General features: G+C 40.6%; 2 protein-coding genes across 5 annotated transcripts; both read right to left on the bottom strand.

Moving 5' to 3' along the window:
• Positions 1-1,169: 1,169 nt before the first annotated feature.
• On the bottom strand, positions 1,170-13,950 carry rrbp1a (ribosome binding protein 1a). 4 transcript variants are annotated; one of them, XM_018667078.2, is made up of 27 exons: positions 13,740-13,950; positions 10,457-11,477; positions 9,482-9,636; positions 9,229-9,351; positions 8,403-8,555; positions 8,076-8,194; positions 7,823-7,976; positions 6,614-6,752; positions 6,245-6,426; positions 6,113-6,150; positions 5,945-6,020; positions 5,793-5,809; positions 5,612-5,693; positions 5,475-5,515; positions 5,305-5,383; positions 5,128-5,217; positions 4,957-5,043; positions 4,785-4,874; positions 4,569-4,661; positions 4,403-4,453; positions 4,234-4,314; positions 3,877-3,960; positions 3,554-3,631; positions 2,786-2,869; positions 2,586-2,684; positions 1,783-1,926; positions 1,170-1,681 (listed from the first exon to the last, which is right to left on the bottom strand). In XM_018667078.2, exons 2-27 carry the CDS (start codon positions 11,457-11,459, stop codon positions 1,643-1,645), a joined length of 3,381 nt encoding a protein of 1,126 aa, XP_018522594.1. In that variant the 5' UTR covers positions 11,460-11,477; positions 13,740-13,950; the 3' UTR covers positions 1,170-1,642. The 4 variants fall into 4 exon arrangements, with proteins under 4 accessions (XP_018522594.1, XP_018522595.1, XP_018522597.1 ...); XM_018667079.2 differs by having other exon boundaries at positions 5,475-5,512; XM_018667081.2 differs by having other exon boundaries at positions 6,113-6,147.
• Positions 13,951-18,154: 4,204 nt separating this feature from the next.
• snx5 (sorting nexin 5) lies at positions 18,155-24,773 on the bottom strand. The gene is made up of 13 exons (XM_018667039.2): positions 24,633-24,773; positions 23,301-23,405; positions 23,066-23,176; positions 22,709-22,830; positions 22,462-22,585; positions 21,955-22,050; positions 21,738-21,843; positions 21,498-21,573; positions 21,244-21,283; positions 21,056-21,142; positions 20,269-20,428; positions 20,074-20,159; positions 18,155-19,548 (listed from the first exon to the last, which is right to left on the bottom strand). Exons 1-13 carry the CDS (start codon positions 24,666-24,668, stop codon positions 19,498-19,500), a joined length of 1,200 nt encoding a protein of 399 aa, XP_018522555.1. The 5' UTR covers positions 24,669-24,773; the 3' UTR covers positions 18,155-19,497.
• Between the last annotated feature and the right edge of the window lie 268 nt (positions 24,774-25,041).

Genomic DNA, 25,041 nt, shown 5'->3' with positions numbered 1-25,041 from the left:
AATGATATGCCAATACCTTAAATAAAACTACAAGAGACCTTTAATGGTCACATCACAGACCAACAACACAACCAGCATCACCTTTTACAAATTAAAGGAATAGTTCAACATTTTGGGAAATACTCATTTTCATGGCGAGAATCATAAGAAAATTGATACCACTCTCAAGTCTGTTTGCTAAATATGTGACTGGAGCCATGCAGCAGCTAGGTAGCTTAGCTTAGCATAAAAGCTTGCAAAAGAAGGCAAGAAAGAAGTCAGATAAAACCTCCCGTAAAACGCCAACTATCATTTTCCCACTTTTTTAATTACACAAGGCCGATTGTGATTTTCTTTGCGTAATTTTCCCCATAAAAAGTTTACTCTTGCTCCAAACATTTACTTGCGTTTGAAATGTCGTCTAATTAATGCAAAACCTGGAAGCCATGAGGACAGTTGTGTGCACACACCTGGCGCAAGCCCAACAATCAGCCCAGGTGCAGCGGCTCCGCCTCCTGCCGTCTGTTACAGACCTGCACCCTGATATTTTAACGGCTTGTTTATTCAAATCAGAGCGTGTCCACCTTGCAAATGACACGTGGACTAAGAGCCGAATAAAGTTAAGCTTCTGTTTCAGTTTGGGTTTGTTGTTGTTTAGTTTTACAGTATTGTGGATGTGGTCGGGGGCGGTGACAGATCAGAGACCATCCCCAAGAGAAAAAACACTCCAGCTCGCAAACGAAATTTAAGATATTTCCTGGTGTCTGTGACAAATTGAGACAATCTGATCATGACTGTGCTTAAAGCTTCAAGAAACGCAATACAATGTTTTTTAAAAATCCTTCACAGACGACTGGTTGTGATTTAAACAAGAGCAGCTATTGGGTGTGCTATGGGGAGAATTCATAACCATACTGTGAGGACGTTGCCATGCAGTATTACTTCCTTTTTACCCTGGCAGGATGGTTTGAGTATAAAAATGACTGTGTGATCATCATGAGCCGACTGTGTTTACTTTTAAGCATCATGAGGTAGATGTACAGTTCACCTACCTGCAGATTTACTGTTTGATTCACACTGGATCTGAAACTATGTGAAATCAAAACATAATTCGCAGTAGCAAACTTTTACCTTGTGCTTCCTGCCCACATTCATTGCACCTTTACAGCACTTGAGACACAGACACTGGACAGGAATGACACTGTAGTTTATTCATTCATACAAATTCAAATTCATTGTGTGTTACTGGCAGGCAGCTACAGAGGAAAGCAGGCCCTAAAGGTACTGCATCTTTGAACCATAAAATGTTCCCATCATTCAACCACATAGAAAAGACATACAAAGTAATTGCACAGGTTGACGTACGTTTGACGTACAATCGGTTTCCCTTTTAACACTGAACTATGGGGAAATGTTTGGAATATAAGGCAGGGGGATAAATAATTTCTGACATAGCCAGAATTGTTGATGGAATGTGGGTTTCAGTAAAGACTGCAGCAGGAGTCTAATCTTACTTTGAAATGTTCATATTATCAAACATGATTCCTACAGTTGCAATAAACGCAATCAACTACAGTACAAGAAAGAATTTGTTTTGGAATGCATAACTATGGTAATCATAAGGCATATTTGGCAGTTTTTTGTAGTGTCCGCAGTAAACTTGTCAGACGGACGTTCCTTCCTTCAGCTCTACATAATCTCCCTTGAAAAACAGAAACAAGAAGATGATTAGAGTCAAACAGACAAGTATACTAAAAAGCAAGAAGTGTGTGTGTGTGGTCTTACCAGTGTAAATTGTCTCACCTTGCCTTCCAGGTGCTCCTGTAGTGTTCTCACTGTCTCTCTCTCTTTGGTCAGCTGCTCCTGAGTGGCTTTGAGAAGCTGCTGGAGCTTGGTGGCTGCCTGGCCTAAGTCTTTGGACAGCTTCTTCTCCTTCTCCAGGCGCTCCTGTTGCGACAGCAATAGCAAACGTTACTTCAAGGCAAAAATTACATTGGTGACCAATGACATTGTGAAATTACTCAGTAACCTGTTACAACAGATCATTATTATGAAATGTTACTTCATCCTGCATCTTTTCGCAACAATTCAGAAAAAAGTCGTTTTGCCATTTTCCCAATGACTATTCTATTTCATTATGACACTTTTCATCCCAAAGTCTTATCTGTCAATCAGGACAAACATGGCAAAGCTGGTTATATAACCAGCTGTCCACTCTTTCAGACTCATTCAGCAACAACCGAGTGGCATTATGACACATAACTTGTCACTGGGGAAAAATGGTGTGAGGTAAAAACAGTCTTTAAAAAGCGACATTTTGAGATAAAAATGGCTTGAATGAAATCAAATCATCCTGCTGCTGTAAAAATAAACAAGACAATAATAACAAAGAGCTGAGATTTGATTACTGCAGTAATTCATGGCTATATATTTTGATAATATTCATGATTATTTCATTTATGTGATATTTAACTTGGGTCTCCATTAACCAAGTAAGGACATGTGCTTCAGAGACTTCATAATAACTAGACTTAATAATCCAGCACTGACAATATAAAAACATCAATCACAGCCAAGTTTGGATTCTCTGTTACTTGTTAACACACCTTAAGCTGAGCAGCATCCTCTGTGTCAGTCTGTGGTGACTCTGCAGATGCTTTCACAAGATCCAGTTGAGCCTGAAGTTCTGTGATAGTCTTCTGGGCCTTAGGGTTTGATCACACACAGTTATGTTATCCACTGAGAGTTTTTCAGTAACTTTCCAGTGTGAAAAGATTGAAGAGAGTGCATCATCAATGGTCGCTACCTGCTCAAACTCCTCAGACAGCTGCTGCCTCTGAGCCGCCTCCCCGTGCAGCTTCTCAGTCGTCTGACTCAACTCATTCTGGACCTGATGGTGGACAAACACCCAATTAAAAAAAAAAAAAAAAGACAGAGACAAATGGTTAACACACGTGTGTGTATGCAAACATTCTTGTTCCAAAAGCAGCAGCACTGCACACCCACACACACACAAAACCTGCTTGACCTGTGTGCCATGTTAGTTTCCTCTGGACTATTTCAGGTGAAAGGCTCAAGTCAAGCACACAATATCTGCTGATGTTACGAATATTACAAACAAATATCTGAAAATAAAGGAGGAGAGGTGAGCATGCCGAAAAAGGTGAGAAAAGAGCAGTGTTAAGAGTCACATCCACTCAGTCAGAGCAAATCATGGTTAGCATAAACAGCCGCTGTGTCAGAGGAGAACTGGACAGACTGGAAATACAGAACTTTATTATCATTGGTTACTCAGTATCCGCATATTGTGGCCACATCCTTGATTTAGGACATGGGATTGACTACGTGCTGCTTACATAAGCCAGATCACAAAGAACCTGCCTTAATAAATAGAGTAAAAATATCAATAACAAATGTATCTTTTAGGATTTTCTATTAAATTGATCCAAGCTCATTTGAGAAAAAATTCAAAAACAAACACAAAACAAAGAAGATATTTGGAGAAGTGTCCTAGTCACTGTCCAGTACTCTCTGACAGGAAGTGAAGGGTGCCCTACAACCTCTGCACCCTGACCTGACTGGGTTGAGCCTCAGCTGGGCCATTCTGTTCGCGCTGAGCCTGCATCGTGATCTCGCCCAGCTGCTCTCTGACCTGAAACAGGAAGCCGTCGCAAGTCATTGGTTGCATAACCTGCATCCTCGAATCCCCTTTGTGCTACATGTCACTGACACCTTACCTAACTGGCTGTGTAGGTTAAGGAGGGATTTAAATTAATTCCTTGAAATGTGACATCTCACAGGTAAAATGTCTCCATCTCACCTACGTTACACAGGTATATGATTAAATAAATAATATTAACTGGAGGATGGGAAAGCTGGTTAAGTCAGTAAGCTCACCTGTGCAAGCTCCTCCTTGTATGCCTGGGAGTCCTTCTGGGCCGCATCCAACTGACTCTGACTCTCTGACAGCTGCAGCTTCAGCTGAACAGAGTACAGCATAGAAATGACCAGATGTCAGACATGTATTGATTTAAATGCACCACAAAAGCCCATGTCTGCATGTCTGTAGGTATTCATAGAAAACTCAAAGAGTTTAAAGAGCATGGACTACTAATTCTTTACACTGACCACTATATTATTAATAATCTGGATATTTATGCTACAAACTAACCAAGTAACCAACAGTACGACACAGATTAAAATGCCAGTTTCAGTGAAGATGCTGTAATATGTAGATTGAACCTGCTCATGTACCTGCTCTATCTCCTCTGAGGTCGCCTGGTTGTCTGACTGCTTCTCCAGCTGGGCTTCCAGAAGCATCGTCTGCTCCTTCAACTGCAGAGAGAACAAAAAACATTTCCAATCTGTTATCTTACCTAAAGGAGCTACTGAAACTTTTGTTTGTGTGTGTAAAAAAACCCACCTGTTCTACACTTTGGTTTTCTGCCTCTAGCTTGCTGACTTTCTCCAAAGCCTGGTAGCGTGTGAGAGGGACTATTGTTAGGTTTAAAAAAATAATGTAGGGGGACCCACACATAGTGAAAAAGATTTTAAAGTCACAGTGATTTCAAGGGCATTTTATAACTTACCACCCTCAGCTGTTCCTCTGACTCAGCCATCTTGGACTTCCATACCAGCTCTTCCTCTTCCACACTCTTCTGAAGATGTTTCAGCATTCCTTCCTAGTAGAGGGAAACCAGGAATAAATTAGCTATATGAATTTACCCCATATTCACATAACTCACATAAAAAACAATACAAATATCTATATCTAATATCTAATAATTACAATCTCAGTCACTCACTGTTTCAGCCAGGACTGTCCTGTACTGTTCACATTCAGCCTGCAGGGAGCCATGGCTCTCCTCAGCCTCCTTCAGTTTCTCAAGCAACTTCTGAAACAAACAAAACCCATTCAGAGCCTCTTCTGCCAGGTCAATTCAAACCAGTAAATGCTAACAGTATAACATGGCTTACCTGTGATGTTGTGCTTGACTGCGCCTCCTGGCTCTGCTGGCTGAGAGCCTCCTGAGCTTTCTGCGTAAATGCTTGTAACCAGTTGGACTAGATAAAGAGAAAGGCAGATATAAAAAAATCATAATGACCATCACAATAAAAGATCATTCAGCAACTCCACCCTTTTCTTACCTGCTCCAACTCTAAAGGTATCTGTGGGAACAGTGTCTGGAGAGTTTCTTTGATTTCAGTTTGAAAAACTGTCAGTTGTGCCATAATGTTCTGCAAAAACAATAAATGACTATCAATAAGGTGGTTAAAAGCAAAGCAGCCTTGATATGCCATCAGCATGTTAAGAGGCTCTCTTACTGCATCAGTGGTCAACTTTTCTCTCACTTCTCTCAGCTGCTCTTGTAGTGATGTGACAAGGGCATCCTTCTCAGTCAGACTGGACACAGAACCAAAACAAACAAAACAGATCTAAATAACAGACCTAACAATAGGTGAGATTGTCCTTTTCATATGCCACATTTGTTTACCTGTTCTGTAGTTGTCCAAGCTCTGTGGAACTATCTGACTGCTGAAACAGAGACAACAGGCAAATGAGTCATGGAGATGATTCTTTGTTCTGCAGGGCAGCTCTATAAGTAGAATCATGACAAAGAGGTACACTCACTGGTGTGCTCTTAAGTAGCACCATCTCTTCTTTGAGGTTTTTAAGTTCATCCTGAAGTGATGTGATGAGGTTGGCATCCTCACTAAAGGGACACATGATTCATGTTCAGATAGAAAAATATAAATAATGAGAAGGACAAACAAAGCCTGAGCCTGGTAGATGCACAGTAAAAGCAACATACCTCTTATTTGTGTTCTCCTGTTAGAACAGAAGATTGTTTGTGATTAGCAGTGACACTGTCTGTATCTTTGCATAAATAAAAAAAATCCTCATGCAATCCAGAAGTGATACTCTTTGGTTACAGATTAAACCAAACATGTCAGCCATACTTACAGCAGCTCCCTGCTTTATCTGCAGTTGTTTTAGTTCCTCATGTAGCGTGCTCAGTTGGCTGTCTCTCTCCTGAAGGCTGCAGAAGAAGGTACAGCATTTCAAAATCAACAAGACGGAACAACTCTGGATGTGATATTGACTCTAAGGAAAGGAGGATCAAACACTTACCTAAGCTTTAGCTGTTCCACTTCTGCAGAGTTCACCTGCTGCATCAGAAATGACAAAAATCCTTAAGGGTGACCATGTGGGGTGAGCTGTCTAGCCATATCAGAAAAGTCAAACTGACAAAGTCTGTCCTACCTGACTGTTATCCTCTTCCTTTTTGTTTTGACTGGCCTCCAGCAGAGAGTTGATGGAGGCCACCTGCTGTACGAGCTGGCTTTTCTCTGCCTGTGTTTCCTCTAGCTGGGCAGTGAGGGCATCTACCTGAGCAGAGCGCTCAGTGATCTCAGCCTCCAGTCTCCCTATACGCACTTGAAATTCTGCAGGGACAAAACAAAGCATTCACAACTTACTCCATAGTTTATATTCTGTGATGCAGCGAAGTCCCAGAAATGCCCAAGATGTCATTTGAATTTCCTCTTTTCATTTTTACAATCAAGATGTGAAATTAAGATAAATGCCATAACATGTGGTAACCATTAAGACCTTGTTCCCCAAATCTCTGACCTGAGAGTGTGCTGCTGTCCTGCTGGGCCTTGTCCACAGTGGCCTGCAGGCTGCTGTTTCTACTTTGTGCTGTTCTGAGCTCTTCACACACTTCCTCCAACCTCCTCTGTAATGCCTGCTCACTCTCCGCATGGCTGGCCTGAAAAGAAAATGGATCAAAATGTGTCCAACGGCAGAGGGCAGCAAAGACTCACTGAATTATCCTTCATAAAGCATTAATTCACAAGGCAGACATTAAAAAAAAAAAAAGACATTACACACACAATCCACCTATCAGACAACTAGAAAAGCCTCTGGCTTGAGTTTGTGCAAAAGGAAAATAAAAATACACATTAAAGTATTTTGTGGGAAATGCTTTGAACTTGAATGGATTTTCTGATGATAAGCTTGGCTGTGCCTCTATGACAGATTGTGTCAAAGCAGCTAATTGTTGATGATGACTGAATGCTGATCACAGTCCTGCAACACATAAAAGTTTCACAAAGGCAGAAAAACTCATCTCAAGTCAAAGAAAATAGGAAAAAAAACATCTTTCATAATTTGAGCATGCTTACTGTGCACTGACTGATGGTCCATGCTATTGAATGAAATGTTCAAAGACCTTAAACTGTTGGAAGAGATGGTAGTAAACGATTAAACTAAATAAGCACTCAACTGTCAGGAAGTGCTGACTCACTTGCTCCAGATAACACATAATGGTACAGACAAACAGCATTCCATCAGTAAGAGACTACATGAGCTAAGAGTATATATACACACAAGAACGGCAAATGAACAGATCACGTTAGGCGTGGATGTACTGCATGTCCGAAAGTCACGTGTTGTAAATAGCATCAGACTGTTTCCTGCTCTTTCATGGCCAGTTACAGACGGCTGGAGAGGAGATGCTCAGACACGCACACATTCCAGCTGGTGCTGCGAAGCATTTTCCCTACAGCCCCATTATTGTATGGCTGCATTCCTGCCCAGACCTGGGCTCTGTGATTACAAGGCAATTAAACTTTCCATAACATTAGAGGGTCAGGGGATAGCTGAAAACTGTCAAGGCTTGCATTTTATAGAGACTATAACTAAATGGATGCTCAAATAAGACACAGCATTTTTTTAAAAAAAAGCTAGAGTATGTTATTTTTTCTCATGTGGAAACTTGATGATGTCCAGTGCTATTTATAATAGAGATGATGTGGTATTCCCACAGGCCAGGCCAACCTGCAGCAGGGAGAGTTGCTTCTCAGCAGTGGAGACCTTGGCCTCCAGCCCTTTCCTGATGTGCTCATCAGAATGCAGACTTTCAGTCTTCTCTCCAAGTTCCTTGGTTAACTTTGCGCATTCCTGACGCAGCTTGGCCAGCTCTGCATTTTGTCTGAGGACACAATGAGAGAGGGAGAGAGGGACACAGGGAGGGATAGAGTCAGGACACATTCCTCATAAAACTTAAACAACTTTTAAGTCTGGTACTCACTTGCTCTCAGCCTGACTGGTGGCTTGGTTGAGGGCATCACGGAGAATGGAGTTCTCCTGCTGTAGACGGGCAAGTTGGGCATTGGGGCCTTTTTCCAGCTGGTCCTGCAGGCTGAGAATCTGGAAAAGTAATTCTGTTGTTGTAATTTTTTGTTTTAATAAACTAGACACATCAGACTTTTGTACCGCGGGCAGCTGCTTGGTATTACATTTTTCTCGAGAACAGTGAATTTTTAAAGAGAAAGAACTGCATCTTGAATGAAAACTAAAGTGCACTAATCTGAATTTTACATTATCATTAATGTAAAACTTGTGTATGAGAACTGACCTTTGCATTGAGCCTCTGGGTCTGGGCTACATGGTCCTGGTAACTGGCCTGCATGCGAGCTTGCAGAGCAATCATTTCTTGTTCCCTCTTACTCAGCTGGGAACTCAGCCTCGTCTCCACGCTGGCCACCTTAGACTTCTCAGCAGACAGCTCCTGATAAATACAGAGCATAGTGAGGGAGGAGATTCTGAAGTACAAGACTTGTACAACACTACACAAAAAAGAATGAATGCATTTTCGTGAAAAAAATTCCCCTGGCCTTTCCTTAAGCAGCAACCTTTGTGTTTACCTTGAATCTTAAAATATACAGGACAGGCTGCCATTGCATTTGCTGAGTAATATCATGCTAGCCTGGGGATGGACTTTGACCTTTCATCTACTACCACCCGTAGTCTGACATAGATATTACATGAGATATGTAACGTATCTTATGTAATAGGTGGGATACCATGAAATGGGGTGAGCCTGTTTCCTAATGGATGTGGCCCATGTATTCTGATCACTTTGTTTCTTTTAGTGCCACCCTCAGGACAAATGACTAAAGAAGAGTGAAGTCCAACTGTCAGTACACCCTCATGCTCAACAAAGATTTAACCCTTTCAACTAAGGCAACAAGGCTTTTTCCTCTGCTGCCACCTTAAGGCCAAACTACAATTCAGCCACACTAACAGTAAGGATCTCAGTAGGAAAGATTTTCATCCATCCCAAAATTTTGTTTTCTGATGCAGTGACTATTGGCGTCTGACAGGGCTGCCATCATGGCCACAGACCAGATGATGTGATGTGGCAGGAGTGAGGCACCATCTGTGACACCTCAAAGTCTAACCTTGGTGAGTTCTCTCAGACGGTTCTTTGCTGCAGAAGCATCCTCTTGCTCTGCTGCCAGCTGTTTCTCTCTCTCCTCCAGTTGTTTCTTCAGCACAGCCACTGGGTCGCCTTTCTGAGTGGCCTGAAAATGTAAATGTACACAGAAAGACACAAAAACAGAGTGACTAGCCTATTCAACAAGGAGTGCATATGCATTCCATCTAGTCTAGCAGGTGTCTTTTTCCTTATTCACTGACAATAATTTCTCATACCATGTGCCAGGTGTCCTGAATGATGCCAACTTTCTCGGACAGGATCTCGATGAGCCTATGAGCCTCCCCCTCACTGAACACCATGCTACTGATAGTGGACACCAGTGCCTTGTAGGGCAGGTACAGAGGAGCATCAGCAGAATCCACCGTTGCCACTGAAGAGACAAACACAAAACATTTCAATAAAACGAACAGGTGAGTTTATTTTTCACATTTAAAACTAAAAAGCCAGACAGTTTTAAAGTTCATTAGACTGTCACAATGAAGTCTGAATTCCCTCATGGCCTCAGGAAAAGGACAAGGTTGCAACTTGTCCTTTGGGTCCGGGGCCCTGGGCAGCCTTGGATGGTAAAATGATGGGGCACTGTGGCACCAGGCAGAGACAAGCCTCAGGCAAGGGAGAACTCCACCCTCCCTCCTCCCTACCCATTGTCAGGGCACTGAAAGCCTTTGTCAGCTAACAAAACAGGGCAGTGGTGTTTGGACAAGCTGGCTTGCTCTATGCCCTTCAGAGCTGAGTGCCAGACATTACCCACCACTGCCATTGGCACGACTTTCCGCGGGTACACAGCTAGAAGTTCATTAGTACTGGCAGGGTATTACTGCCTCAGATTGTGTGTATGTGTGTGTGACTCAAATGTACAGACATGCCCCCATTCTACCTCCAAATGTTCAAGTCCAACTACTATCACCAGTGTTATGGCTAATGTAGTTCCTGCCTAGACAACCATTTCCTCAATTCAAGGGAGAAGGCTAATTTTAACAGTCATGGTTCTGGTGCAACAACATACTGATATACTACAGTGGCTTGAATCCATGATATGCAGAGACAGGGTTGTGGGTAAGTGTAGTTTACAGAGACTTGCTAAAGGTCCCAACTAAAGGTTATACATAACAACAAACAATGAGTGGGGAGAGATATCTGGCAGCAGCACTAAAATGGTATGTAGATATTTCTGAAACATATCTGCTTACCAGGCTCAGTCTTCTTCTTGGAGGACTTCTTCTTGGGCTCCTGTGCTTTTGCTGCAACAGCAGGAGCCTGCTGCGATCCCACTGGGGGCACTGCCATCACTGGGACGTCTTTAGTAACAGCCTCCAGCACTGGGGCAGTCTTGGATGGAGCTGGTGAAGACTTGGCTGGGGCTGCAGAAGACTTGGCTGTGGCTGCTGTAGCCTTCGCGGGTGCTGGGGCAGATTTGGCTGGGGCAGGTGCAGACTTAGCTGATGCAGGAGCGGCAGAAGGGGCAGATTTGGCTGATGCAGGAGCAGCCGACGGGACAGATTTGGCTGATGCAGGAGTAGACTTAGCTGATGCAGGTGCAGACTTGGTTGATGCAGGAGCAGCCTTGGCTGGGGCAGGTGCAGAGGCTGGGGCGGTTGCTTTAGCTGGGGCAGACACAGGAGGCTGAGTTGATGCAGGGACTGCTGAGGACTTGACTGCTGCAGGGGCAGACACAGGTTGAGCTGGCTGGGTTGAGGCTGGCTCAACCTTAGCCACCTTCTTCTTCTTTTTCTCTTTAGGTGAAGGTGCAGGTGAGGGTTCGGCAGCAGGACTCGGTTCAGCAGCAGTCTTGGGCTGGGTGTCTGCTGGTGTTGGTACTGCAGGTGGCTTAACCTCAGATGCAGGGACAGGCTCAGGGACAGGAGCAGCAGCTACAACTGGGGCAGTGGTAGGCTCAATGACTGCCTCAGCATCAGTAGCATCTTCAGTTTTTTCTTGCTCTGGGATCTTCCCATTGGGCTTTTCTTCTTTCTTCTTTCCACGGCTCTTCTTCTCAGATACTTTGTCCTTCTTCTTTTTCTCGGAGCGAACAGACTGTATCTTACCTAGCTCTCTGCGTTGTTTAGCCAGGGCCTCCTCATAAGAGGTCTCCTTCATGGAGAAGGTGGAGACAAGGGCAATCCCGACAGCCGAGATCACCATGAATCCACCAAACACCATTATCCCAAGGGTCTGGGGGTCATAGATATCCATTGTTCAATTTCAGTAAACCTAAAAAGAGAGTGGGGGATTAGTCAACACAGTTCCAAACTAAAAAGATTATTTTCTAAAAGATACAGCTTGCTTAGCTTAGACAATCAAAGACCAGGAATTTCTATGTGTGGAGAAAGTAAATAGCAATACACAGATGAGGCACAGCTGTAATACAACAACAACAACATTTTTTGGGCAATGAAACTGACAGCTGTTGTATTAAGAGCAGCTGATGAGATAGAACTGTGATGACTGCTGCCACAGCCTTTACCATCAACGGCCTCAAGGTGTCTCCGTTATCCCCATAAACTTTTGCCTTGAGGCTGGCTGCATAATGCAAAGCAGCACATCTTATCAGCTAACTTTGTAGCAAATAGCAGCTGGTTAAACACCGTCGTCATACGGCCTTCTATCAATGGCAAAACATGTTCATACAGCTCAAAATCACCCCCAAAGTTAAACTGAAGTCCAGCTCTAAGCTTTCAGGACTGACACAAACTAAGCTGAAAGTAAACAGAAATAAATCCTAGCCTGAGAATTCCCATCCCCCGACACATAAAATGAAAAGAATCTGAAAAATCAAAATCCTCATAATTGCCTTCATACTCAACCACTGACGAAGACTTATGGAAAAATTAGTAGATCCTGTGTCGGCAAACTGCCAGAGCATCAGTTACACAAAAATTACTCATGCCACTTTTTCACTTTTGATACATATGCTCAAATTTTCAGAGCTTATACTTGTACTTGCAACAATTTCCCACAAGGGGTTAATAAAGGAATCTGATTCTTACCATGGAGTTAGATGTATGTATGAAAAAGGGGGTTAAGGTAAATCAACTACTTACACTATAAAAGAACCTAAATGTGAATTTAAGGCAGAGAGAGCAACCCAAATCATAGAGGCAAGACAGGGTTACAAACAAAAGTGGATGAAGTACACACAGTTACCAGCAACTGCCAAAATTTCCAGCAGTTGGCTGGTGGTAATTGTTAATTTCCTGTCCTGCAAAAAACATACCTTAAAGGGTCTCTCAACAATCCTTTTAAGGCTCTTAAAGGCCCCTGAACAAGAATGTTTAGCCTGCAGGGGAGGAAAGTTGGCTGGGAGAGGATGGCAGTTTAGGGACACTAAAACACTTTTTGAACTTTTTTTTTTTTTTTTTTTTAATTAAGATGTTATCCTATCAGAAAATATACAGATGCAGAAGAAATACAATGTTGAGCTTTATTGTTTTACAACAAACCAGTCCTGTGATGTGGTAGACGAAAACTGCTGAGCTGCTTTAGTATTATCGAAACAAGAGTCCAGAGTCCCTGTTCATTGCAGGGTTTAAAAGCGAGAAACGAAAGGGAAGAGTTAGTACTGCCTCCTACTCTGTGATGTCACACGTCAGTGCATCTCCACTCAGACAGAACTGAAAAAGATGACTTCAAGAAAACCGGCTCAGCATGACTCTCTGAAGATAAACGTTTATCTCAAGGTCCATGAGAGATTTGACTAAAAATAAAGCTTACTATTGTTTAACATACATAACTCTTAATTTTAAAATACCTGGCTTTTAATCATGGGCAATGGAACACCTACAGGGGGTGCATTAGGACATAGAATTATCTTCAGCTAAATTAATTTAAAAAATATATTGAGTTTGCTTAGACATGGAGGTAAAATATGTACATGCATAGCCTATATTTTCTTCTCTTTGAAGAGGGTAGTTTCATTACGCTTGGTATTAGACATACTGTAAGGGTAAGACATAATCGCACAGAATCACCCACTTTTTATACCAAACTCTAATACATAAGCATTGACTTATAAGAACTTCCAAGATAGTTCATTTAATATCGGCTAATATTAAATCTGTGATATTGAGACCACAACTGAAACGGGCCTTTAAGATTTATGAAGCATTGGGGACATCTTTCATCGTTAGACTTTCAAACATGCATTAAAACAAAGACATACAATATAATTCTGTAATTATTTTTATGGTATGGTTTTAATCATCACTTGCAAGCTAGCATTGTAGCTAACACTATGAATCAATGAACTTGGCTAACGTACATATTATGGTATTTAGAGTCGGTTTACGTAACAAAACGCCACTGCACGAGCTCTAATAAAAATGGGAACTAAGTGGCTATAGAGGAAAAAATCTATATTAATTTTCGATAACTTTAATCAGCTCTCTTTCTGCACTAGTAGTTAGCAGGAGTTAGCTTCCCGAGCTAGCTAGCGCTGGCTCAATGAATAAAAAATTCCAAGATTCCCACACTTACCTCGCTGGTGATGTAGCTGCGTCTGTTTGCTTCAAATGGTAGAAGAGAGGGCAAAAAGCTTTGAGTTGACGATGAAGTGACTTCTGCGCAAAGCTACCTATTTGTCCCGCTATGTTGCTAAGTTGCCTTTTTCCAGTCCTCTCCTCCTCACTCCGCTGGAGAATCCGTGGTCTGCTGTGAAGTCGTGGCACTTCGAGCTGGCTAGACGTGCTGGCCCCGTGCCCCAGATAACTACCATGAATCCAGAGTGCTTCTGATTGGCTAGAATGCCCTCAATCCGGAAATGAACACGCCGGGAATTGTAGTCTTCTACGTGAAATGAAAAGGCTCATTGAGTCAGGCAGTTTTCAGTCAAACAAAAGTGGTTTGTTTGAAACGCAAAGTAACTAAGTACTTACTCAAGTAAAGCGCGGAAGTATTTTTTTTATTATCAAGGGTTACCGACCTTTTTCTTTAGCGTTTTTAGCCATTTTGAGAGACATCTTACTTCATACATTTCAAAGACAACGCTGGATTTTTTCCTTTTCGTGTGTATGTATACAGTCAGTAACAGTAGTAGCTTTGTTTGTAAAAATCACATAGCTTCCCTGCAATAATTTTTTCTTTATTAGCCTAAAGATTAATACGTCATATTATTCAAAACAGTCTGTCTGTATCACACAGACCTATGTTACGGTTCTGTTCTTTTAAGCAATATGATGTTTACACTGAGAGAAACGGGCCTATGCAAACCCCTGGATGTTTTCTGTGGTTTGCACCATTCACCAAATGTAAATATTCAAATAAGGTATCTCATTTGGTATCTTTAAAATAGAGTTCTGTGGGTTTGAACAATGCCTGGCTGCACAGTATTCTTTTCAGTAAGTACCTCTGATGCATAAATACAATGTACTGTTAATACCACAGTGCTCTCTGTTTTTACCCATGTAAGCAGGACTTCTACTTTTATTGACTACTATCTAATAAAGTCTTGCCACTTTACGCAAAGTCTTAGTTTTTTCAAGTACTAGACAGACCAGAGTCAGGATCATTTCACATTCAAATATAAGATTTTCAAGCAAGGCTACAGGCCTCCTAGAAACTATCATCATCAGCCACACCTGAAAGGTCACTTACAAGTTCCAGGATAAGATTGTTAGCATTAGTGACGTTCAAGACTTAGGCTTGTTTACCACACCTTCCATTATTTTAACGCCCAAAAACAATCAGAGGGAAATTAAAATGACATTGTATTAGTGTAAGGCGTTAGAGTTATTAATTATGACGTGTGGGAGTTCTCTCACTGAAATGAGGAGCTCCTCTGCACTAACAATAGAACATTTCTCCGTCCACACCCCAGGTCACTCATTTGAAAACTGTTTTTGTAGACATTCTTGACACAGCCTCTCCTCAAACTGTTTAATAAAACAGTTTGTTAAGTGGAGGCACTTGTTTCTCAAGTCTAGTCACAGAGGTCCTTGTCAGCTTTCATCAAACTATACAGTAAAGAACCTCACAGCAACCTCATGATACTTGATATACAGTAGAAATAAAACACAATATACTACATTTTCAGTGTGAAATCCTTACATCAGCACTAAAATATAGCTGTGTAACTTTTGTGTTTTAAGGTGACTTTTCAGTAAATATAAATAATAATGAGCCTCATGCACTGCCGTGCCACATGTGACCGACAGTCAACAATGTTCCCTGGCACCTTGGATTGCAGTTTGGGTTCTATATTTACAAATAAATTCTTTCTTAATAATCACGTATGATGTTTCTCATCTAATGCACATGAACCAGAGTCAGTGATTTTGCCTTCACTTTGCATTGCTGCTGTAACTGATGGCATTTTCACTCCCCTTTCTCACACTGACTCTGTATTCTCTCAGCTACTGAAAGTTCAGTGTTGGTCAAGTTTTCTCACTCAGCTCTTTCTTGCTCTAGTATTTATATAATGTGATGCTTTTTACTTATAACTACATTAGATAAAATAGCTGTGAAATATAAACAGTTACATTCAGAGTAATTCTGTTGTGTGATGAGATAAAATACTTATTTTAGATGGTGTATTTGTATTGTGTGCTTGAAAGCAAATGACTGTCTGAGCAGGGCAGGGCACACTAACCTAGGAAAGGTTTGGTCAAAGCTTGCAACTTCCAAAACCTTTTGGTCCTGTGAGCTTTCTAGTGTTGTGTTAATGACACAATTTCATTGTTGAAGGAAAAAGACATTGTTTGGGCATAAAATTACTGTGAGAATCAGTGAGAATCTGAAAAAAATGAGTGATTCCCTCAGTATTACATCAGTTCTCATTAATGTTTCCATATTTAGAGATCTTAACTCACAGACATAAGGGAGCTGCTCATTTGTCACGTGATTGCTAAATCCTGAATACTGAAACTGACAAGAGGCTTCCATGGTAGGCACCAGCAATTTGTTTTCCATACGTTTGAACCTGCAATCTGCAACATATCACACCAAAGGAGACCATGTTGTAAGAAACACTTGTTGTAGGTCTCCTGGCAGGAGGTGTGTCAGAGGTGTCTCATATATCACATAACTAAGGAGGTAGAAATCTGTGACTGTGTGCAAATTTTACCTGATGGGCACCAGGAAATAGCACACTGTTCTGTTTCACTAAGGAAGAGCTGACAGTTCAGTTACGCCAGAGAGCTGTGCAGGTGCACCTTCTTATTGTGAGTCCCTTCAGAAGACATGGTTTCTATTTGAGGTAGTCTTCATGCTATATGCCTCCAGTCCTTCTCCATGGCTTGTGTCTGTACTTATCATGACTGTTCAGTTGAACAATGACAGAGCTATGGGACATACAGCAGGTGCTTTCACAGGCTCAGTCAGCATAAATAAGATGTTTGTTCTTTGCAGTTCACCTATCCATGACCAAAGTGGCCAAAGACTCAGAAGTACTTACATCACGACATGACACAGCAAAAGAAAGACCATGTCAACTGATGCTTTTTTCCCTTCTTTATTACATTACTGCCTTCTATTATGCATTCACAAATTCCTGGGCCTGTTTGTCAAGACTGGTGTGTGTAGGAGTGAAGATTTTGACATGCTAGTAAAAAGATTTAGGACCATAAAGATGATGTTGAATTAATTATTAATGGCCAATCAGTGATAATGTCTCCAAAAGCTCTTGAAATGTGAAAAATCTCACTGCTTATCATGCATTTAAAGCCTGTAAATTATCTAAGTGTGCCTTAGGGGAGATAAGGAAATGAAGCAAGCAGATTTGTTGCCTTACACCACTGCAGAGAAATTTCACACAGTACATTGTTGCCTCAGAACTTTTACTTTTGAGATTAGCAGGAGCAAGAACTAAAGAAATTCTTTATCACAATAAACACAGCAGCTACACAAAAGGAACTCTAAAAAACCTGAATTTGGGACTGATACGTTTCTGTTTCACACTGATACACTCAGATCAGTGTCTGGATAGTGAAGTGAAATAAGTTCTATATAAGTAAATGCCTCAAGGGTGGCACCTTAAAACAGACACCCAAGCTTTTATTACACATTCCTCTTGATGTTCCAAAAAGAGGGCTTGTTCTTTGGATTCATCATAGCAGTAATTCTTTCATGCCATGCTTTCAAATCCTGTTTGCTCTGATCCCAGTTGGCAAACTAATCTGTTTGTACTGATAGTGTGTTGTTATTTCATTGGCTCTAGCCTGCAGTTTCATCCAATCAGCAAATCGACCAAACCCGACAGGTCACTGTGTCTGCACTGCTGGTGATGTCAATATTGACAAATCCCTTACGGACAGGTATATTCTGTCTATGCACATGATCATTACAACGTTTCTCCTCCATATCTTATTCAGGTATAACCTTTAATTGCTCAATGAGTGGCATTATTTATGTGCTGGTAAATGGTCTTCATGTCCATACCATAGATAAAAATGCTTTCACTATAATGCAGAGTAACAGAAAGTACTTGATAATTGACCTGGTGCACAAAAAATATTAAGTTTCACATGGGCTGTAGTGTTTCACAGCAGATTATTTGTTTAGCTCATGTTGCTTAGTGCTGCTCATAAAATAGGACATGAAATGTGCATTTTGGTGGTGGTGATTCCCATGAGCACTCTGGCATTTCCTCAAAGCTTACCTAATACACCACACTGTCCCATCCCAGGATCCACTGTGGTCAATGGATTTAACACAAACATGCATACAGCTGTGTTTAAATTCAAGGGCCCACACACTAGAAACTTAGTGGAAACAGGATATAATGGTTAGATGGATAGTGCCACCTAGTGGTATATTGGGTGGCACTATAAAATACAATACTTTGTATTTTCTTACAAGAGAAAAGTTATAAGGACAAACAGACAGATTCCATATGTACCATAAAACTAAAATAAGCTACAAACACTCAAAACAAATACACAATAGCAAAGAAAAACTTGGGAAAGTAGGATTTATTCAATGCCATCATTACAAATTTATAAAATGCTAATGTTCTGTAAGAAAAGCATAATGTAAAGGAATTCACACAGTTGGAATCCATTAGAAATACATTCAATTTCTTAAAAAACTATAATGCATCTTAACACTCCACTGAGCCAGCCTGGTCATCATTGTAAAGTATTTTTCATCTTTTTAGTGCATCTTTTTCTAACTGTTTTAAATAAACAAACTGGTGAATATGTCAGGTCTGATACATGGGAGCCTGTCGATAACAAAAGGGGAATAAAAGGCAAAATAAAGAAAAACAACAATTACACACTGAAGAGGAAAGGGGTGAATAAGCAGAGTTGGTTGGGGTGAAGAAGCTGCTGAGGACATAATAAATGTAGTGAAGGGGTGCTACAGGTGCCCTGTGCAAATAAAACCAAAAATGCAGACTCATAGTCATTACTACTATTTGACTTATTCTCCTCACCAATCTCTTGCTGAACTCTTCCATGATTCATCCATTTTTGCAAAACTACTGTGCATCTTTGACAACTATGGGATCTGAGGCCACTTCTTGCAAACAAGAACATAGGAACCAATCCAACTGTCCATTCCTGAGGTGAAGTGAAGCTATTTTTGAACACTTGAAGATGATCTGTCTTGTCTTCTAAGTCAGTCATGGGTTTCATTACTAGAGGGTTGGTTTGGTTGCACACTAATCTCAGAGCCCAGGAATGCAGAGCATGAAGATGTTTTTTCCAGGCACCAGTTTTTCTTATGTAAAACCATTCCATTAGCCAAAAAAGAAAAAAAAAACAACACACACCCCAAAAGATCAAGCAACAGATGAATCATAAAACTGAGGTTATCACTATGTAAAAAAGATTCTCTAAGCTTCTTTAAAAGGGTATTTACATGAAGGAGGAGGTTAGAGTCCAAATTCATAGAGGCAGACATATGATAAAAAGGCAAGATTTTTTACTATGTGCATAATGTTAAATTGAGAAATCAAGAAAATAACCAAAAAACAGAAAAGTCACCTCTGCTGGTGCTGTCAGAGTATGGAAGACCTTAATGGTGGCAGCCTGAAGGTATTCACATTGAGTATGACTTCCATTAATAATGGAAAACGATGGACCACAGACCAGAGGACAGGGACTCTGTAAACATGAGGACATTGTGCTTACAAGACGCTTGGTCTCGTGCAGGGTTTTAAAGTGGCATCAGGCCCTTGGGTGGGAGCAGAGATAGGGCTTCAATTCATGTCCATGCAAGGCCCCAGGGACGCCAGATTTCCATTTGTTATGACTGGTCACTTGGTGATGGTACGACAGGAACACTTGAAAACATGTCAGTTGCTCTTGAGCAGGTCAATGCATCCCTGCAATAGAGTCACATTGTTCTGTGGAGACAGGTGAAAATGGTGTTAATACTTTTATGATATGAATAATACTCACTATATGTTGCATATCATATTATTGTCAGTGGGATGAAGTCCTAAACTAGCCAAGTGTTATTACTGTATCCTCTTTTATACCGATTTTCTGTTTCTACTCATTTTGTTACATTGTGGTGCATGTTTTTATTTCAATTCCAACAAATATCTCACAAACTACAACATTTACATGCATGCTTGTATCACAGTTATAGTTAGCTTTTTGAGTATCTTATCTAATGTGTTTGCGCATTTTCCCAACATATTTCCAACATCTTGTGGAATCCATGCCACAAAGAACTGAGGCTGTTTTGACAGCAAATGAAAGGCCTACCCAGTATTAGTATGGTGTGCACAGTGAGCGTACCCATGGGAATGTTGTGAAAGTACTTTCCATCAGTGTAAACACCACCAGACAGAATCACAAAGTATAAATGTATCTGAGGATGGTTTTCTATCTCATGCAGCCCTCAGCTGTATTGTGCTGCTCACCTTGGCATGTTTTATCTCAAGCTCAGCCATCTCTATGAGGTTCTTCCTGAAGGCCACAACACGTCTGCCCTTGAAACCAGTGAGCTCTGGGAGGAAAACATTGTGCAGTTTAAAAAGGGCTTGCCCAGTGCATTCCAGTTTACACACAAAGTAAAAAGCAGAGAATGAATCTCCACTACACATGGATGCACAAACCTTTCTTCCCAGACTCTGAAAGCTTGTCAAATTTTTGCAGGCATTGCTGCTGGTGCTCCTCTGCCTGGGGAATATCCTTGCTTTTCAGTCGAGCCTTATCCAAAGCCTTGTTAGAGTTCTCATAGTCAGCTAACGCCCGGGCTCGCCTGTACAAAAGGTCCTAACAGACATGTTCCAGATAGTTACATGAGAAATAGAACAATGAATAGGGAACTTGCACTTGAAGCACTTTAAAAATAATTTGCCTTCATTTGAAAAATATCAACCAATCCTTTAAGCCCAACATCTAATTATTTAATATCTAATTTCATGTTCACAAAACACAGATTTTAACAGAAGATGTGCTGGACAGAAGATAATAGAGAGTGCAAAATACATGCATTTCTGCTTTGTATATCAGGGTTCATTACTGCTCCTTAAATGCAGTTATTCAAATCTGAATAATAATACTAATTTGGTCCTTGTGCTGAATATAACAAAAACAAATATCTCTAATGCTACAATGACTGAAAATGGCTGGTTTGCAGCTAAAAATAATAGAGATTACTTTCTTATTATCTTTATCCTTCAATCATTCAGATTTACTCATAAAACAATAAGGATTAATACTGAGCCCTGATCTGAGTTAAACCGCAGCACATTTGTTATTAAAATGCAAAGTATTTGGACGAATTGTAAAGGGTTGCATAAAGTGTTTGAAACAAAGTGATGTGTGAACTGCATAAACAAGCAGCCCAGTTGTGAGCCTCTGCATAGCGTATGAAGGCAGAAGATAAACATGTCTCACCTTAGCAGCCTGGATGTCTCTCATGTAATATCTTAGCAGCTCTGTCAGTTTCAGCTCCTGATCAGATGCAACTCTTCCTTCCACTTTCTGCAAGAAAACAAGTAAAAAAACATACAGGAGTTACCACAGTGCTCTAACAACTCAAAACAAAATTGTCTCAGTTTGTTGAAACACGAGGTTCTACTTACTCTGAGCTTCTCAAACAGGTCTGACAACTTCTCCAGGTGCCTGAGAAAAAACATTAAAAGGCATAACAGAGAAAACTCTGCAATTATGTCTTTGATATAGATGTGAATATAGAGGGCATGCAACTGTCACTGCAACCCAACATCTTGAAAATTTCCCATACATTTGTTTCAGTCCTAATGATAAGGCAGAATGAGAACCATTGCTTTTAATGTTGAACTAGTACAAAGAATGTTAAATTATATGTTATACTCACTTTTTATTTGCTGTACTATCATCAGCAGAGATACTGTTCAGAGTGGCAGAGATGTGAATATAATCATCCGCAATATCTGTAATAGCAAAAACTATCATTTAAAACTGAGCAAATTGCAAATATAAATGAATTCACTTCAACACCACATATCCCCATCAAGTTCATTCTGAAGTGTTTTGTACCACTCAAATATAATGCAAATATATAATGCAATATTACAATGCAAAAACCCTTAAATACTTTTGTGTGAGCGGGTCATTTTCTCTGCCTTGGCAGTGGAATCTTTTATCTTGCTGTAGTAGTCAAGCAGGAAGGTCTTCTCCTGCTCAAAAAAGTCATCAACTTCCTGCGTAGGAAACAAACACAGAGAAATTACAGTAATTAGTAGCTACGACACTGCATCTATAATACAGTCATGTCATATAAATGCTGAAAGCAGATCATGCAGAGACCCCACCTTTACTCCTGAGATAAGAACCTCATCAGCTGACTTCACCATGTTTTTAAAGAATCCTCCAAACATTTCCTTGGCATTCTTTCTTCTCACACTCAGCTATAATGACAGAATTTTGAAAGGATGCATATTAAATCTAGGAAAGGAAGAATATTTACTTGTTCAAACGTATTCTGTGATGTTTTGGAAGAAAGTAAGGACTGAAGTAATGTTTGTGCTGCTAGCAAGAATTCATTGTTTTTGCATCAGTGTGTGTCACAGCATGGCCTACAAATACATGTATAGTGTATTCTTTTATCAGACTGCTACCTAAATATATAAAGTGTGTAACTCTTAGCAGAACTCTGTAAACAAACGCTACTGCTACTGACTGACAAAGGCTGCACAGATAAGCATAAATGCTGATCACAGCAGGATGTAAGCCATGTGTCACAAGTGTCCAGTAAACTCTACTTCCTCTCTTTCCAACGAACAACTCAGGAAAGGAAGTCAGCATTATGAGGAACTCACATCCTGGTCATACTCTAAGAAAATCTGGAAGTTTCTGTCTTTGCTTAAAATGGGGTGAGAGGACAGTCTCTGCAGGAAGATTTCGTGCACTTGGACAGTCTTCTTGAACACAGCCAGGTATTCACTGAAATAAGAATAAAATGGCATATATCACACAGATAATGGAGCTTTTGTTAAGGATCTAACATGACACTGTCTAAGGAATACAATACAGTATCTTTATGTTTTGTTGGAGCATCACACTCACGCTTCCAGCTCCTGCTTCATTTTCGTGTACTCCTCTTTGGTCATTGTAGCTTCACCTTCCCCCAGTTTGTGCATCTTCTCTCTTGGGCTCTCAAAGTCAGGCTTTGGGGGCGCTGGAGGAATCTATGAATGATAAGGCAGGATGTAAATTACTTTAAAGATTCATATAGGTTAAATGGTGTTAAGGTGTAACATACTCTAAAACTTTTGTGAAAGTATTCTTCAAATGAGTAACTGCTGGATTATCTTGGAATTTACATATAACAAACCTGTTTTTTTAACTTCTCTTTTCTTCACTAAGTACACAGACACCAAAGACAAATAGCCTCTGTCTATGTATGCAAGTGCTGCAACTTACTATGAGGCCAGCATAGTCCTCTGTCTCAACCAGAGTGTCATGTAGCCAGATGAAGTCTTCATGCTGCCTGGGAACAGAGAACTCGGGCTTCTGGAAAGAGCTGAGTGTGGTCTGGAAACAGAGTTATATTAGAAGAATTGTGTGAGGAAACCTGTCAGTGAGGCAGCAAATACCCTCTAGAATCTTTTTAAGGTTAGGAGTAAGTCTGGTTTCAGGGTACAAACAAGTTTTATACCTTTGTATGGACAGTAAACTTGACTTTGTCCCTTTCACAGAGAGCATCAGGAATGTCAATGAGAAGAGAGGCATCATTGTTTAGATCCACAGACACAGAGCGCATCTAAAGAGAAAGAATACACCAGGGTTATGATATGTAAGGACAAAAAAAATCACTTGTCACAAACAAATAGAATTTTCCTTGCTGGTTTGCTGCTTTAAAGAAATATCCAGCTGGTCTCTCATCTAGTCCTCACTCTGAACCCATCACAAATGCCAAGTGATTCACTTTATTTTGGTTTGCTTTTATAGTTTAGTTTCAGTTTTATCTCTGACGTTTCTGTGTCCCACATAAAAAGTGGGACCGCATGTAGCAGAAACACTAGTCACAGCTCACAACCGTTGCATTTGGATATTGGTTCAACAATACTCAGCCCTCAGATTTCAGAAATGCACAAAACTGTAGCACTGAAAGACATGGGTTTAGAGCTTCAGGTACTTAGGTGGTGCTGGGTAAAAGGTCCAGAGGCAGTTATGTTTTGGATCTAACAGTAAGTGCAGACTCCAGTTAAAAGCTAGTTCCACGCCCATGTTGATCTGTTATATTATGACAAAAATAAACATAGTTTTGACTATTTACTCTCTTGCTGCCAGTTGCCAGTTTAATGGATACATCCACCATGCAGTTATTATTGAAACCGTTTTACAGAGATGTTGATGCGACTTTGTCTCATTTTGGAGGATGCAGTTTGTAGTCTTACCTCATTGGCATACACGGTAGGGACAAAATAGAAGAAACTGATCTTAGTATAACAGTACTATTGAGAAGAACTTCTGACTACACTCTACTCTCAAAACCAGACCCTGCTAAATTAAATCCAGAAAGTCACGGCAGAGTTACCATTTCTTGACACTTGTGGGAGTGCCAATAAAATTAGCTCTGTTATCACCGGCTGCACAGTAATACAGCAGTTTTGGAGTAAATACGTAGTGGAAGAGACAGCTTAATGTCATACAGATTATGCTACTTTTCTGTAACTTTAACGTCATATGTTGCAGCGAACAATCAGCGATAACCTTCGCATGTTTTAACACGCTCATTGAGTTAGGTAACATTAGCAAACAACATATTTTTCTGCATACATGCAGACTGACATTACTCATGTCACGTTAACGCTACACACTTCCAGATAGCTTTAACGATAAGAAACGTTAGCTAGCTTTAGCCGGAAGCTAGCGTTGTGAAGGCAGAAAAGTTAGCGGTAATAACGTGTCAGAAAGCAACCGTTATTGTTAGCTATCTTTAGCTGACTTTCGGCGCAGTTTACATGCCAAGACCTATGTGTCTTACCTTTTCCTTGTTGTTTTCGTCTAAGGTGGATGTCATGGTGGGACTGAATTCGACGGAATGGCAAGGACAGGCCAACAACCCAAATAACAAAACTATATGCAGGAAGCTCTACCTCCGTTGACTGGTTAGCTGGCTGACGAGCTGTCAAATCGTTTTTTCGCCCCCATTCTGGTGATGAAAGATTAAATCCCGCCTTACAGTGAATCTGATTGGACAATGTCAAATTTACAAACGCTACGATTGGTTTTTGACTCAATCAGTCATATCATATTTCTGTACCGGTATTTGATAAAGCACAGGATTTGCGATAACTTCCTTTTAAACAGCAATGTTACCGTTAACGAACAAATGTGTCATACGGAGTTGAAAAAGTACAAGAAAGTAACAAAAATGAGTACTGCTGCCGAGT

The sequence above is a fragment of the Lates calcarifer genome, linkage group LG16_LG22 (genome assembly GCF_001640805.2).
Source record: "Lates calcarifer isolate ASB-BC8 linkage group LG16_LG22, TLL_Latcal_v3, whole genome shotgun sequence".
In the NCBI taxonomy this organism is placed as follows: Eukaryota; Metazoa; Chordata; class Actinopteri; family Centropomidae; genus Lates; species Lates calcarifer.
The sequence above is the reverse complement of the archived record's forward strand: the minus strand, read 5'-3'. Positions and strand labels throughout refer to the sequence as shown.